The sequence below is a fragment of the Passer domesticus genome, chromosome 13 (assembly GCF_036417665.1).
Source record: "Passer domesticus isolate bPasDom1 chromosome 13, bPasDom1.hap1, whole genome shotgun sequence".
NCBI classification, from domain to species: Eukaryota; Metazoa; Chordata; class Aves; order Passeriformes; family Passeridae; genus Passer; species Passer domesticus.
Window position 1 is genome coordinate 1,123,291 of NC_087486.1, and position 15,479 is coordinate 1,138,769.

General features: G+C 49.4%; 1 protein-coding gene across 7 annotated transcripts in view; it reads left to right on the forward strand.

Moving 5' to 3' along the window:
- Positions 1–1,960: 1,960 nt before the first annotated feature.
- PWWP2A (PWWP domain containing 2A) overlaps positions 1,961–15,479 on the forward strand; it is a 29,664-nt gene continuing 16,145 nt past the window's right edge. For 2 of the 7 annotated variants that reach the window (XM_064388243.1, XM_064388242.1), the window contains exons 1-2: positions 1,961–2,669; positions 12,596–14,308. In XM_064388243.1, coding sequence (XP_064244313.1) covers positions 2,017–2,669; positions 12,596–14,294 — 2,352 coding nt within the window. In that variant the 5' untranslated portion in view covers positions 1,961–2,016 and the 3' untranslated portion in view covers positions 14,295–14,308. Of the gene's footprint in view, positions 2,670–12,595; positions 14,572–15,358; positions 15,468–15,479 lie in introns of those variants that run through there. The other 5 variants (XM_064388244.1, XM_064388245.1, XM_064388240.1 and 2 more) reach the window with 5 other exon arrangements.

Below are 15,479 nucleotides of genomic sequence, written 5' to 3' on the forward strand. Positions count from 1 at the left end.
AGAGACTTGTTTTAATCTACAGAGAGTGTGGTAGTGCAATCTGTTTCATTAACTTAATTAGTTTTATTTTGGCAGTTTCTAAAGGTTCCAGGATAGAAAAAAAGACTCCAACTATGCAATCACTCTGCAGACCAGTCTCTGTAAGGCAAATCCTGTCTAAAGGAGATTACAGGTTAGATTCGAAATAAATAGAAATTAAATGGTGACCTAAGGTATTTGGGATGGAAAAAAATATATAGTGAGTGTTTTTTTGTTAAATTTACGAGTTCCATCGTGCAGCCACATGCCTGTGTTGGTGAGGTGAATTTTAGAGTTACCTATGGTACGATATTTCTGCGTGGCATTATTCTGGGACATAAATGTCCTGATTTACCTCTTTTTAAAAGCACACACAGCACCTTTCAGCATTCAAAGGAGCCGTTTATGTTTTATTTTGATCCCTCAGTAGGGTCAAGCACATAATCTGCTGGTACTGCAGTGAAGCAGAGAACAAGCCATACACCCACTCTGCTCCCTACGGAGCACAGGAATTGCTGGCGACTCCAGGGGATCTAAACCACAACAATTTGCATTTGAATGTCTTCCACGAGCAACACCTGCTGAAAAGGTGCGTTCCAGCAGAAGACTCGCAGGGAGAAATCTTCCATTTGATGCCCATCCTTTACATAAACCCGAGCTTAACATAACAAAGAGCCTGCTGGGCTGAGCTGCTGGATCCGAGCATCCCACCAGCTCCAGGGCTGAGGAGTTTTAGTTTCTTCCTGTGTTAGTCGGGAATTTCTTGTAGGCTCGGGATTTACGGCCCCGCTCCCTGCTCAGCATGCACAGGGGAGGGACGGAGTGTCCTGAGCGCAGAATGGAAATAGCACACGAGACAAACCCCTGTGCTCTGCAGCCAAGGCCGGGCCCTTCTGGCCTCCCTCCGTGCCCGAGGGTGGCTGTGGCAGGATCCCGAGGGGTCTGAATGTCCTGAGGGCACAGCCGGAGCCGTGCCCCGGGCTGGCCCGGCTTGCCGCGGGAGGAAATCCCTCAGCGCTTTTCTCCCCTTCCGACCCTGCATTGCCACCTGATGGGCCTAATCCGTGGCGCTTAACGCTTGAAAATGCCGATTTAGCTCACAAAAGGCAGCAGTTCCTCTGCCTTCCCCAGCAGGGTCAGACACTGATCCGTGTGACCGGGGGCAGGAGCCAGGGAAGGGCTGGGGCTGTGCCAGGGCAGTTCAGGGTGGATTTTGGGAAAGGTTCATCCCAGAGGTGCTGGCACTGCCCAGGCTCCCCAGGGATGGGCACAGCCCGAGGCTGCCAGAGCTCCAGGAGGGCTTGGACAGCGCTCCAGGGATGCCAGGGTGGGGTTGTTGGGGTGTCTGTGCAGGGCAGGGGTTGAACTGCATGATCCTGTGGGTCCCTGCCACACTCGGTGGTCTCCCCTCTCCTCAGCGTCACCCCCTCAGTGCTCCCCAGCACGGGGACCAGCCGCTCCCCTGCCCGCGCTGCACAAGGCAGTGTCAGCGCCGGGCTGCGCCCCGCGGGGAGCCGCTCCAGGGCGATCCCACGGGGGGTGACCTGACCACGCTGAGGAGCGACCCGACCCCTCTGAGGGGCGCCCCGTCCCCCATGGCCGCCCTCGCCATCTTCCCCCGCGCGCTCCCCGGCCCCCCTTCCCGCCCCGCCACAGACACTCGGCGCCGCCAATCACCGGCCTCCCTCGGGAGCGACGCCTCCCTCCACCAATCAGATGGCGGAGCAGCCCCACCAGCCCCACCCCTCCCCTCCCCTGTGGCCTATAAAGCACTAAACCACGCCCCCTCTTCCCCTTCCCGGCTCTGCACTGAATGAAGCCCCCGCTGGCCAACGAGAAGTTCCCGCGGGGCTGGATGGACAGCTGCGCTGTCCAATAGAAGTGCAGCATCGCGGCAGGCCCGCCAATCCGACGCCGCCTGCGGACGCGGGGGGCGGGCTCTCCCTCCCCGCGGGCCGTGGCCGTCGCTCCCGCTGCTGGAGGGAGGCGGCGGAGAAAATGGCGGCCATGGCTGCGGAGGCGGCGGCGACTGCGGCGGTGCCGGGGGACGGCGGGGCCGGCGAGGCCGAGCCCGAGATGGAGCCGATCCCGGGCAGCGAGGCCGGCGCGGACCCTCTACCCGCCGTCAGCGAGGCCGTGGAGTCGGCGGTGCCGGATGGCGAGGAGGCCGACGGCGGCAAGGCCGAGGAGCCGCCGCCGGTGCAGCGCGCCCGGAGCCCCGGCGGGACTCGCGAGCCGGACGCGGGAAGGACGGAGGAGCCGCCGCGCAGCCCGGCGGTGGAATCGCCGCGGGCCGAGCCCCGCGCAGCGCCCAGCCCGGGCTGCTCGGAGCCGCCGCAGCCCTGCCCGCCGCCCGAGCCGGCCCGGGAGCCGCCGCAGCCCTGCCCGCCGGCTGCCGGGGGCTCCGCGGGGCCCGGGGAGGAGCCGCCCCGGCCGGAGGAGGAGGAGCCGGATGCTGCCGCCGCCGCCGCGGTGGAGCCCGAGCCGGCCGTGCCCGCGGCCCCGGGCGCGGGGCAGGCGGAGGTGCCCGCGCTGCTGCCCGGCTCCGAGGTGCGGGTCACCCTGGACCACATCATCGAGGACGCCCTGGTGGTCTCGTTCCGGCTGGGAGAGAAGCTTTTTTCCGGGGTCCTCATGGACCTCTCGAAAAGGTGAGAGCTCGGGGGGAGCCGAGCCCGAGCCCCCACCCAGCGCCGAACCGGGAGCGCTCCCGGAGCCGCCGGGGGCGGGATGGGGGCGGCCCCGCCGGGAGCCTCGTGGGCTCCGCAGCTTCCCTTCCCTCCCGTCCATCGCTCCCCAACCCTCCCGGCCCTCCTCGGCCCCTCCGCCCCGGCCAAGCAGCTCCTGCCCCTGTCCTCCCCGGGGAGCGGAGCCGCAGCTCCCGGGCATCCTCTTCCTCCTCCTCCTCCTCCTCCTCGGCCCTTCCAGCCCGGGGATGGCAGTGGGCAGAGCTGGGAGAGGGTGAGCACATGGGCACAGCCTCTGGGCTTGCGGGGCTCCGGCAGCATCGCGGTGTGCCGGAGCAGCCCCGAGCCCGGGCTCGGCGTGTGTTCCCCTTTGTACAGTCAGAGGTGTGACTGCCCTGTTCCTTGGCTGACATTGCCTAGGTAACCTCCTTATTCGGTACACGCTAGTTTCCAGAATATTGGTTTTCCAGCTAGGCTGTTGCAGTTGTTAATTAGTACTGATTGCTCCTTGTATGCAATGAACGGGATGAAGTTTCATGGTTCTTAAATATCCGTGTGTACGGGGGGATTCTTCTGTATCTCTGAATAACTTATCAGACAACAGGGTTTGGGGTTTGCTTTTTTTCACTGCCTTTCAATAGTGAGAAGCGCTTGGGAGACCAGAAATCATGGTATCTTACAAACAGTCTAGGTTATATCTGCAGGTGACAATACTTCGTCTTAGTGGGTTTTTTTCTAGACCTGTAAGGACTTTACAAGTTCATGAGAGAAAAGTGAAATTTAAGCAAGGTTATTATTTAAAATAATCGGTATGCTAAATATGCAGCACTTTTCTCCCCCAGGTTTAAGCTGTGTGTGGACACATGTCTTTTATCACTCCTTTTATGTTGTTAGTGGCTGTTCAGCAACTTCCTGGAATATTAATATTGTCAGTGCTCCCTCAAAGGGAGATTGTGGCACTTCAGTGCGTGGTTGGGGTTTGACTCAAAAGGCAAACTTGTGTGACCCCCAAGTTTTGGATGATGCCATGGAGTGACGCCTTCAGTCTGTCACTTGATGAGGTGTGAAATGCTGAGCAAAACTCCAGCCACTTTTAGGGTGAAGCAGCATCTCAGATCCGGGCAGGAGGCGGCACAAATGCGGTGTAATCCTGGGAAACACGAGTTCTTCTGTAGGGTTGGAGTTGTCCCAGCAGCGTGCCATGGTTGCCCTGGGCAGGAGGGTGGCACAGCCTCTGCTGCCAGGAGTGCAGGAAAACACCAGCTTCTCCTTTTCTCCTGGAAGGGATCCTGTCCTCCTGAACACCCTGGCCACAAACATCCCACGTTTTCCCAGGCTCCGAGGGGGCTCTGGCAGGCAGCAGGTCTGCGGCTCTTTGCAGCACAAGTCACTTTGCAGGCTGGCTGCTGCTGCTGTGCCTCGCTGGGAGCAGCTCCAGCCTCCTGGGACAAAGCTTGGCCGTGGGAATTGTGCAGAAGCCATCCAGGGAGGCTGGGGCTGCCCCTCCCAGGCTCTCTTGGCAGTGGAGCCATTTCTTCCTCCCAAGGTGCTTCTGCATGGGAATGCAGGAGGGGAGGCTTAAACTGGCCGAGCTCTGCAGAAGGGCTGGACAAGAACTGAGTTTTGAGACATAAAGTCTGTAATATTGGGCTGGTGACAGCAAAACGTTGGGAGATAACAGGAGTCTCTTATCAGGTGTCTCAGAGCAGGAAATGCAGTGGGAAACAAGCTCTAGAAATAGTCCAAGAAATTCCTACCTCTAGGAAATCGAAGCATTATTTAAAAAGTGTTGCCTGTGTGTCCAACAATTCCATTTGATCACTTCTGTGGTGACTAACAGGTGGTATTTTGTAGGTGTCAGCTTTTCCTTGTATCTGTTTATTTTTGTTTGGTGTAGCAGCACCTGGACTTGCAGAACATGAATATTTTCCATGAACTTCCTTCTGTGTCTGTGGCAGGCCCTGGATTTCTTGTCATAAGTTTTTCCATTGGACCAAAAAGAAAAGAGAAGGGCAGGGTTAAATGAAAACCACCAAAATTCCAGGCATTTACATGACAACACTGGGATTTCCAGCATGGGAGATGGGTGGTTGCTGAAATCTGGCTCATTCAAATGCATGGGAGTAATCTCAATTTTCCTAATGCCAGAGGGATCAATATTTTAGGACTGACAGTTCTTACTAAGTAAAAGTGACAATTTGTATTAGAATTTACTCATTCAGTAGCTTCACTGCACACGCTAATGCTGTGTTCACTGTATGGTCAGAGGGAAATAATTCCTATTCCTCTTTGGATCTTAATTTCTCTTTCCCCTCTGCACCCTCCAGAGCAGTGAAGGTGCTACTTCCATTCAGTACTAAGAAGAGCAAGTTTAAGTGACTGTTTTAAAAACCTGTTCATTGTGTTCTTTTTTGTCTTCTCGAGTCATGCTCTGAATTACTTGCACTCCACAATGAAAGAAAAGCAAAACCATCTCCATATATTGTGATTTTAAAGGGTTTTTTTTGGTTGTTTTATCTCTTTTTTCATTGTTGAGATGGTGCCCTGACTTTGCATTTTACTCTTGGGGACTTTGATGTTGGTATTTGTGTGAAGGGGCCGATTCCCTCTCCCACCCCTGGAAATGGGATCTCCTTTAGGAGTTTGTAGCACAAGCCCCTGGGTGTTGTGACCTTTATTCCTGCATTTACTGGAGGTGAGGGAGCCCTTCCCTGCCTGCCCCCGTGGCAGTCTCCTGTACCTGCTGCCCAGGGAGTTCTGCAAACCAGCAGAAGGCAGGACCTGCATGTCCTGAGTGCCAGATCCATTTGCTGTGCAGTAAATCCTCATCTGCAGAGGAGCCTGTGCCCACTTTGCTTACTCTGAAGGCTCATTGCACAAATTAGGGATGTGTTCCTACTGTTAAATTCATTAGTGCTGCTGCCGTTACCTTTTAAGTGCTTTCCTGCTGCACGGGTGAGGTTCTGCTGGGGGTTCTGGGGTGGCTGTGCCTGGTGGAGTCCTGAGGGGATGGGCAGGGAATGGAGCAGAAATGGATGGGGGAAAACTCAACATATCCAGGGCTGATCCCCAAACCTGGGCAGCAGGAAAGGGGGATCCTTCCTGCTCAGGTGAGACCCCAGCACAGCAGGGAGCTGGAGAGGTCAGAGGAGGCACCAAGCTGCTGAGGGGATGGAGGAGCATCCTCCCTGTGCAGGGGGGCTGGCAGGGCTGGGAATGCTCATTCTGGAGGGGAGAAGGGTGTGTGGAGACCTCACAGCACCTTCCAGAGTCTGAACTGGAACTTCATTAGGAACTGGAGTGGCAGGACAAGAGGAAGGGCTTCCCACTGCCGGAGGGCAGGGCTGGATGGGATATTGGGCAGGAATTGTCTCAGGGTGCCCAGAGCAGCTGGGGCTGCCCCTGGAGCCCTGGCAGTGCCAAGGCCAGGCTGGACAGGGCTGGAGCACCTGGCACAGTGGGAGGTGGCCCTGCCATGGCAGGGTGGCACTGGGTGGGATTTAAGGTCCCTTCCAGCCCATCCTGCTTCTGTGGGGTTTAAAGTCCCTGTCCCTGGCATTGCCCCCTCCCTGTTTGCTCAGGGGACACGAGATGTCCATCCCACCTGCTGGCTCAGGGTGAATCCTGCTCTGCACCTGGAGGAAGTAGGTGGGAGGGAAATACCTGAGGAGTGTAGCATTTGAAAATGTTAAAATGCAGGATTAAGAAATTGTGGTTTTAGTTTGATCATCTGGAAAAAGGATAATTATTTTTGTGTGTATTTTTTTTTACCTCTCTAAAGATTAGGGGAGGAGGGAGGATTAAATTTATGTTCTGTTGTTTTGCCAACAGTCAAGACTTGGCCTTTTTATTGCTTTATCATTTAACTGAAATTGTCCTTCGAGTCCTGCAGATGTGAAGGACATGTGTCTTGTCTTCTTCTCTAAACCAGTTCCCTTCTGACTTGTGTGTGTTCATAATATTTCTTGAGGGAGAGAGAGAGAGCAAAAAGTTGTTTTGTGACCTAAGAGCCTTGGTTAGATATGCAGAAGATGTGCAGTGTGTTCCTAGTAGACATATGTTTGAAATTATCTCTTTATTGGGCTTTGGTTATGGAAGATAAGGAGGGACTTCCTGCACCAAGGTGTGCATGAGCTGTATGATGAAAATAAACTTTTATAGGCAATTTGCAATTCTTACAATCCCAGAAGCACTTTCCAGGTACAGCCCTGACTCTTGAATCCTGTGCTTTTCCCAGTTTGTTAATTCAGCTTCTGCTGCACAAGAATGATGTGAGAAGGAAACAGCAGAAGCCTGACTTGAAAAACGTGGCACATTTCTCCCTGCTCTTCCATTAATAACCAGGGCCAGCAGGTGCTCCTCCTTGCCTGGGGAAGGACTGGCCTTTGTAGGAGGCCTGGTGTTCTGTGGTGCACATTCTCAGCAGTAAAGAAATGTCTGTGGCTCAGGGTTGTGTGTTTTGGTTTGTTTTATTGTCAAACTTGCACTCAGTTCCCGGGGTGTCCCCACACCCCATCACCTGCCCTCTCCGAGTTCCTCAGGAGCCCAGAGGAGCTTGGTGAAATTGTGGCATTTAGGGAGCAGCCCCAACACTTCTTGGAGGTTTGTTTCTATGATCCCCAGAAGGTGGGAAGCTCAGGTGTGATGGGAGTGTGGTTCAGAGAGTCATTCAGGTGGCTTTAGCTTGTGACTCAGAGAGGTTTTGTTGAAGGTGTCAAGTGTAGCCTCTCTTAGAGGGTAGGGTGAGAACTGGGGTCTGGATTGTGCCTCAAGCTCTCCTTTCCAGAGGGAATCTGTGGTCTCCAGTGGTCTTTGTTGGGATGTGACAGATGATGGCTGACCTGTCCTTCCCTGTGGAATTCTCTGTGTTCCAGCAGCATGGTCTGTCCTGGCTTTCTGAGGTTCCTTGGCTTGGCTCGAGCTGTTGAGGCAGGGCAGGGATGAAATGTTCAGTCTGCATTCAGTTTATTTTCTGTTGTGGGACTGATGAATCTTGGCCATCTTCAGTTCATCCGTTATTTAATGGTGTCATTCTCTTCCATATGTCCTGGGTCTGGCATGTGGATGTTTCTGAAGAGAATATTCAAGGTAAAATCCTTCAAAATAGATCTCAGCAAAGTGTCTACTTCAAATGCAACTGACAGCTAATAATGGCAACAGATGTAAAAATTAAAAGATATTGCAGTTTAAACAGGCCTTCAGCTTTATGGATGTGCCAGTAAAATTATGGTCATGGTAATTATTGATGGAAAGCCTAAACTCAGAGCATCCTGACTTTTCTTCATGCCCTGCTGTTCCAAAGAGTCACTCACACTGCAGACCTTTGCAATGGCTTCAGAGCTCTCAGTGAAATGTGCATTTTCTAGCAATTTAGCCTGGTGTACATTGCTCAGGAGGTGAATAAACCATGGAGCTGTTTTTTTGGCTTCTGGGAGTGCTTTTTTCAGGAAGGTGCCTGCACTTAAAGCAATATATTCCATCTTGTGCTTTATCACACCAAGTAAATCCTTCATTAAAAATAGGTTGTTGTATAATCTGTGTTTTCAGTGCAGGTTATTTTGAGGAGTTCTACAAAACTTTGTGTTCAAATAGCTGTGATCTAACTGTGTATTACATGGAATGTTATAATTTAAAGCCTCAGTTTAGATGCATGAAATACATATCCATAGTTCTTTCAGCATATTATTATACTCCTGGAACTTCCATCCATGCAGTAAAAATGGCTTCAGCTGTTGCTTGTCCTGGCTTTTGCAGAACACCAAGGTTGATCTTGGTACAAGAGCAGAAATTTAACAGGAGATTTCTGCAGTGCCTTGGTGCTGAAGATGGGTTTGATCAGTCCTTTACCACAGACTGAACTCTTGAACACAAATTTCTGCTTTGTTGATGTCAGTTCAATGTCCAGAGACAAATGGGAAGCAGTTCTGAACCTGCTCAGTGCCTTCACTCCTTTGGCAGAGCAAGGGGCTTTTCATTTCTCTCCCTTTCAGTAGAGAAGTCAGACACTGGAGCTGAACATGAGAACTTAAAACTTGAGGTACTAATGGAAAACACTTTTCCCCAGGGTGTGTTGTTTATGTACTTTGTTTATGTACAAGCAGTCATGAGTTAAAATGGGATTTGTTCTGTATCTCTCATGGTTATTTCTGAAAAAATACTCTCTAACTGTTCTGTTTTGCATATAAATGGAACAGTAATAGGCATTCATTGTAGTAATTCTGCTGCAGGATTTAGATTTGAAAAAAAAGTGGCTTTACTTCCCTTAAGTACTTAAGTTTATATATCTTAAGTACTTAAGTTTTGTAATACAAAACTCTCTGGCTTTAAATGACAGAATCTTGGGTTTGGTACCCAAACTGGCTTTTGGATGCCATGGCTGCCCATTAATTAACTGGCAGCTGGCAAACTGGAAATGAAGCCTGCCTGTTTTTACCCCATTTCTGTCCCTGCACACCCTGTCAACTGAAAGCTCCTCTCAGTGTAAATATCATTGCAGTGCCAGAATTGATCAGGCTCTCAGTTCAGGGTAGCTCCTGATGTCCTGGTGCTATTTCTGTCTCCAGTGAAAATGCACATTTTGCAGTGCACCACAGCAGAGGTGCCATCAGATCCTGCTGATTGCCCTGGTTACCTGAAAAACCTCAGAGAAGTGAGTTTTGTCCAACAGCACACCCATCCTCTCAGAGGTGCATTCTCAAGGCAAATCAGAGCTGGCACCGTGGGGAACTGGCTCTGATTTCCCAGGTAGGAAGCAGCAGGGCTCTGCCTTCGATTGAGGGTGCAATTCCTGTTTGTGAGTTTGGTTTTTCTAACACTTCCTTTCAGATCCCTGCCAGTGACTGGGGCCATCCCTGGCTGTGAGGGTCTGAGGTGGGAGTGGGCTGGGCAGGGAGCAGCTGCAACTTGGGCACCAGGGATTTTTATTTTAAGCAAACAGTAATTGCAGTATATCTCTACTTCCATCCATATTTGAAATCTTGTGGGGTAAGGTGATATTTGGGATCAGTATATTAAAAAAAATATTTTGTTGTTGGAATAAAGACAAGGCAGTTCCTTGTAGAGCTTAAACATGGAATGTGTGATGAGAGGAGCCTGTTGGGACTCTCACTGTGGGTAACTGAAATTCTGTCCAGGCCTGATCTAGTGCCAGCCATGACTGACTGGGGGACCAGTAAATGTCATGATCCAACTGAGCTGTGTGCCTTGGAGTTTTTAAATTTTATTTTATATAGATGCTTTGTGGTTCTCCTTCATCTCTGTGGCAGATGAACCAAATGCTTTTGCAGCTTTTCTGTCTAACTACTAACACAACTAACTAGTTCAGCCTTGCAGCTGGTGTGACAAAAATTACTGTGGGTGTATGAGAAGTATTTCTCTTCAAGGTCCACCAACCAGGTGTGTGAAAATAGGCCTTGAAATTCTGGTGCATGCAATAAACACTTGTGCTTGCTGCAGAGCTAATTAGATGCTGTGTCATCCCTTGTCCTGAAGAGGTTTAAGCTCAAGTCTTCATTCTGCTGCTTCTCTTAGGAAAAATAAATCCCTCTTTTCTTACTTGTTCTTTGTCTTTATTCTTTCCTGTAACCTTTACTGTTTCATTTGCACATTCTTTTGCCATTGTTTTCTCTTCTTTGTTTTCATGCCATTCTTCCAAGTTGCTGCAGACCTTGGTTAGCCAGGGAGAAAACAGATAATCAGAAATTGTTTATAGATACAGTCTGCTGTTGGGTGAGGCCAAGAGAAAACACAATACCCTGAGCTGTTGGAAATAATGGTCAGTCTCTTGGCTTACCAAAGATATTTTGTCCTGCAGGTGGTCCTGACTAATTGTGTGTTCTGTATTAACACATCATTTGCAGGAATAGTGCTGCACATACCTGCCACAATATCCATGAGTGTTCTTTACTTCCCCAGCTCATGCATTTGTAGGTGGACAGGGCTGGGAGAGTCTGGTTTGTTTTTTAAGCAGTACCTTTGGTGAGGGATTCTCTGTCTTCAGGGCTTCATGTGTCTTACTAAAGCAGGATGAAAATTACCCTTTGTGGCTTCCTGTTCTCCAGTTCTGGCCTGTGTTTTGTGCTTGAAGGAAGGAAGAGTGGAAGGGGCAGAATGAATTTTGATTTCCTGGTGTCAGGCCTGTGCTGAGCTTTCCATCAGCTTCTTTGTGCCCTTGGAGTGCAGATGGTGCACACCTTGCTGGGGAGGCAATGGAATGAAAACCTGGGAAAAGAGAGATGAGATGCTTGAATGGGATCCTTCTGGGAACCCTTGCAGTCCTCTTCACCCACCTCATCCCAGTGACAGCTAATTATGGTGATTTCCTGAGACAGAGTCCCATAAATGCCCTCTGGGAGAAGGGCTTGGCTCAGGGAAGGCCTGGGAGGGCTGGAAATGCAGTTCCTGGGGCACTGAGAGCAGGGTGAGGGATGTTTGTCTGGGTGGGGTTTGATATCCCACCCCTGTCTAGTTCTGCTCTTGTGCTCTTTGGGATTGGAATTTGCACAGCAGAGATCTTGCCCTGTCTTGTTTTCAGCTCTTAGCATAGATTAACTTTTTACCAAATCCTCTTAATCTTTATCAGGTGGTGAATGATAGGATCTGGATCTTATTTTCTTTTAGGAGCTGAAGTTCTTGATGCAGTAACACTGCAAATATTGCTAATTTAGTTACTGTCAGCTGATAGTTTCTTTTAAAGCCCTACTTGGAATTGAGTGGCTTGCTTACAATCCTTTGTGGAGGGAAAAGTATTTGTGGAAAAGTAACTTCTTTACCCTTGATGGACTTGTGGGGCTTTAGGGAATGTAAAACTTAGTTGTGAGCAAGTCCCTTGTGGTTTAATGCCAGACCATAGGCTGGAAAAATGTCTGTACGAGCTGCTGAAATGCAGACTGGGTGGATGATTTAATCTTGGGTGGGTTGTTTGCTTCAATTACAACTTTAGCTGTAGAAAGAAGCTTGTGATAAGCAAAAAGACAAACAAGGGGTGGCTTTTGTTGGGGACACTGTAAGGAACCTTCTAACACATGATGGCTTTTTCAAATCAAATTTTGAGGAAATAAACGCAACATGTAGGCACTTATACAAATAAAAGTAGATAAAATTCAATTTAATCAGCTGAGGGGATGCTGCTGCTGAGCAGCCACAGTGCAACACAGACCTGAGGACAGATCTTGGGGAGTTGCTCCTTGTCCTGATCTAGAGCAATTCCAGTCTGGAGAAAAGGAGTGAAAGGTTTAAAATCTTGTTTGCTCGTGGAACAGTGAGGATCAGTTTCTGCTGAGTTGAAATAAGGGGAGTTCTGCTGGGAGAAATTCAGACTTGCCTGGGGAGTTTTGGGCTGTGAAGCATCAGGTGCTGAGCTTTTGTGGATGGAGGCACTCCCTGTTCACTGCAAGGCTTTAGGCAGCCCAGATTTGTCTCTGTTAAATCTGGACTGTTCATCCTTTTCTGCTGTGTTAAAAATGGAAGAAAAGTTCCTGAAGATGCCTTTTCATAAAGCTGACTTAGTATGGAAAATGAGCTTGGGTAGATTGGGAGTTGTTGGGGTGAGTTTGGATGTTTATGAGCATTTTTCAGAAGAAAATTAACTTTTCCATAAAGTTAATTCTTGTGCTGCTGTCTCGGGGATATTTTTACATTTTCTGTGCATCTTGTTGATACAAGAGAAACTGATAATAAGTGAAGTTGTGGGTTTTTTTTGTTTTGTTCTCCACTGACTTAATTTTGGTGTCTTGCATTTTCAAAGCTTCCCATTAGGCTGGATGTGAAGCTTTAATTTCTCTGGGATTGGTGGTTTTCAAATGCTGGCTGACAAGTTTTCAAATGCTTTGTGATAAACGCCGCAAAAATTCCCTCCAAACGCTGACATTTTTTTCGCCTCTCTCTTGAAGGTTTGGCCCCCATGGAATCCCAGTGACCATATTTCCTAAAAGGGAGTACAAGGACAAACCTGAAGCCATGCAGCTCCAAAGCAAACCATTCCAAGAGGAGGCGCAGGTGAAGTGCGAGGCCGACGCCGCGGTCCCTGATGACTCCTCCCTCACGCAGCCCTCCGAGCCCAGCAGAGCTAAAAGCCTTTGGACTTCTAAACCACCTCCTCTCTTTCACGAGGGAGCTCCGTACCCTCCTCCTTTGTTTATCAGGGACACCTACAACCAGTCAATACCTCAGCCTCCACCCCGGAAAATCAAGCGGCCCAAGCGGAAAATGTACAGGGAGGAACCCACTTCCATCATGAACGCCATCAAGCTACGGCCCCGGCAGGTCCTGTGTGACAAGTGCAAAAACAGCGTGGTGGCAGAGAAAAAGGAGATCAAGAAAGGTGGCAATGCAAGTGACTCTTCCAAATACGAGGATAGTAAAAAGCGAAGAAACGAGAGCGTGACTACTGTGAATAAAAAACTTAAGACTGACCATAAGGTGGATGGAAAAAGCCAAAACGAAAGCCAGAAAAGGAACGCTGTGGTCAAGGTTTCAAATATTGCCCACAGCAGAAGCAGAGTAGTTAAAGTTTCCGCACAAGCAAATACTTCAAAAGCGCAGTTAAACACAAAAAAAGTTCTCCAGAGCAAAAACATGGATCATGCAAAAGCTCGGGAAGTCTTGAAAATGGCCAAAGAAAAGGCACAAAAGAAGCAGAGTGCAACCTCCTCTTCCAAAAATGCACATTCAAAGGTCCACTTCACGCGGCGTCTCCAGAACACCAGCTCAGGGTCCCTCCCGCCCCGATTGCGCCTCAAGCCCCAGCGGTACCGCAACGAAGAGAATGACTCTTCCCTCAAGACAGGACTTGAGAAAATTCGGAGTGGCAAGATGGCAACTAAGCCCCAGTCTCGCTGCTCCTCCACCCGCTCAGCAGGTGAGGCCCCTTCAGAAACCCAGAGCCCCTCAGAAGGCCCCGAAGAGGCCAGCAGTGAGGTTCAGGACACGAGTGAAGTGCATGTAACTGTTGATCAGGATGAACAGCAGACACTGGGCAAGAGAGGCAGCAAAAGCAATATAACGGTTTACATGACCCTTAATCAAAAGAAATCTGACTCTTCCAGTGCATCAGTTTGTAGTAGTGATAGCACAGATGATTTGAAATCCACCAACTCTGAGTGTAGCTCTACTGAAAGCTTTGATTTTCCTCCAGGCAGCATGCATGCACCTTCCTCCTCCTCCTCCTCTTCCTCCTCCTCCTCCTCTTCGAAGGAAGAGAAAAAGCTCAGTAATTCCTTGAAAACAGAAGTCTTTTCCAAAAACGTCTCTAAATGTGTCACACCAGATGGCAGGACCGTATGTGTAGGGGACATTGTCTGGGCCAAGATTTATGGCTTCCCTTGGTGGCCGGCCCGTATCCTTACCATAACCGTGAGCCGCAAGGATAGCGGGCTGCTGGTGCGCCAGGAGGCTCGTATCTCGTGGTTCGGCTCCACCACCACGTCCTTCCTTGCTCTTGCACAGCTCTCCCCCTTTTTAGAAAGCTTCCAGTTGCGCTTTAATAAGAAGAGAAAGGGTCTGTACCGCAAGGCCGTCACTGAGGCAGCCAAGGCTGCCAAGCAGCTCACGCCCGAGGTGCGGGCCCTGCTGACGCAGTTTGAGACGTGAACGTGGAGAGTAAGGTAGGCAAGAAACCTGGAGGCTCCACCAAACCCTAGCCAGGTTAGAGAGGTGCCAGGAAGAGGTGGCAGAGGCAGGAGTTGCTCTCGGTTGACTGACTGCTCTTTTCACACGAGGCCCGCGCCGCGCGGAGCGGGCCGTGACGGTTAAAACCAATTGAACACGCAATCAAAATTAGCCTAAAAGTCAGGACTGAGGTATTTTTCAAGCGAGAATTTTTTTTAAAGAGAAAGAAAAAACAAAAAAAAAAAACAAAACCAAACCACCCGATGCATAGGAGCCATAGCCTCAGCTGGAAGGCAGCTGATTTGCAGGGAATTTTTTAGTAGTTTCTACCCAGTATATAACTAGTTCTGTGTGGCCAAGGGTTGACACGAGGGATGAAAGTAGTAGCTGTGACTTTTTTTGTTTTATTAGGTGGCCCATCAGGGAAGTGTAGAAATGTAAGCCTTGTCTAAATGGTCTTTAAAGATTATTTTTAACCAGTCTCTGATGGATTTAGTCTGGCCAGGCCCGGTGGGCTCGAGCTCCCCTCTGCAGGCCGGCTTAAATGGCATTGGAGACGTGCTCCAGGTTGTAAGGAAGAAGAATTTTAGTGACTTAAAGACCAGATTAAATGGGGTTTTATCGTAGTGACCACTTAAACACTCAACCTTTCTATGCACATGGGGCACAACTAAATCACTTCAGGGTCGGAGAAGTCGAGGGATGCCTGTAGCTCTGAGACAAAGCTGAGGAGGCCTCAGTGGTTGGGATCAAGGGCTGTTAATGCTGCATAGTGTGAATCATTCTGGTCTTTCTTCCTGAAGAAATCTTTCAGGCCATTAGCCTGGAGGTTTAGCTTAAGAGAGGCTTTGTTTTGAATGTGTAAATAATCAATTGCTGAAATTGGTCAGATTTTCTCCTGACTGGTTGTTCCTAAATTCTTAGGATACGTCCTAGTAAATTACACTTTGTGAATTGTCAGATGTGTAATTGTTGCATTTTGGATGTATCTAACTTTTTTTTTCTTTTTTTTTTTCTTTTTTTTTTTTAAACTATTTCCGTTTAAGGTATCTGTTTGCAGGTCAGAAAAATGAGATATGTAATTGTGTAATGCTCTGAAATGTAAAAAAAACAAACTGTAAATAAAATTGACTAAATCTGAATTATTTGTGTGTGTTTCTCAAAAAG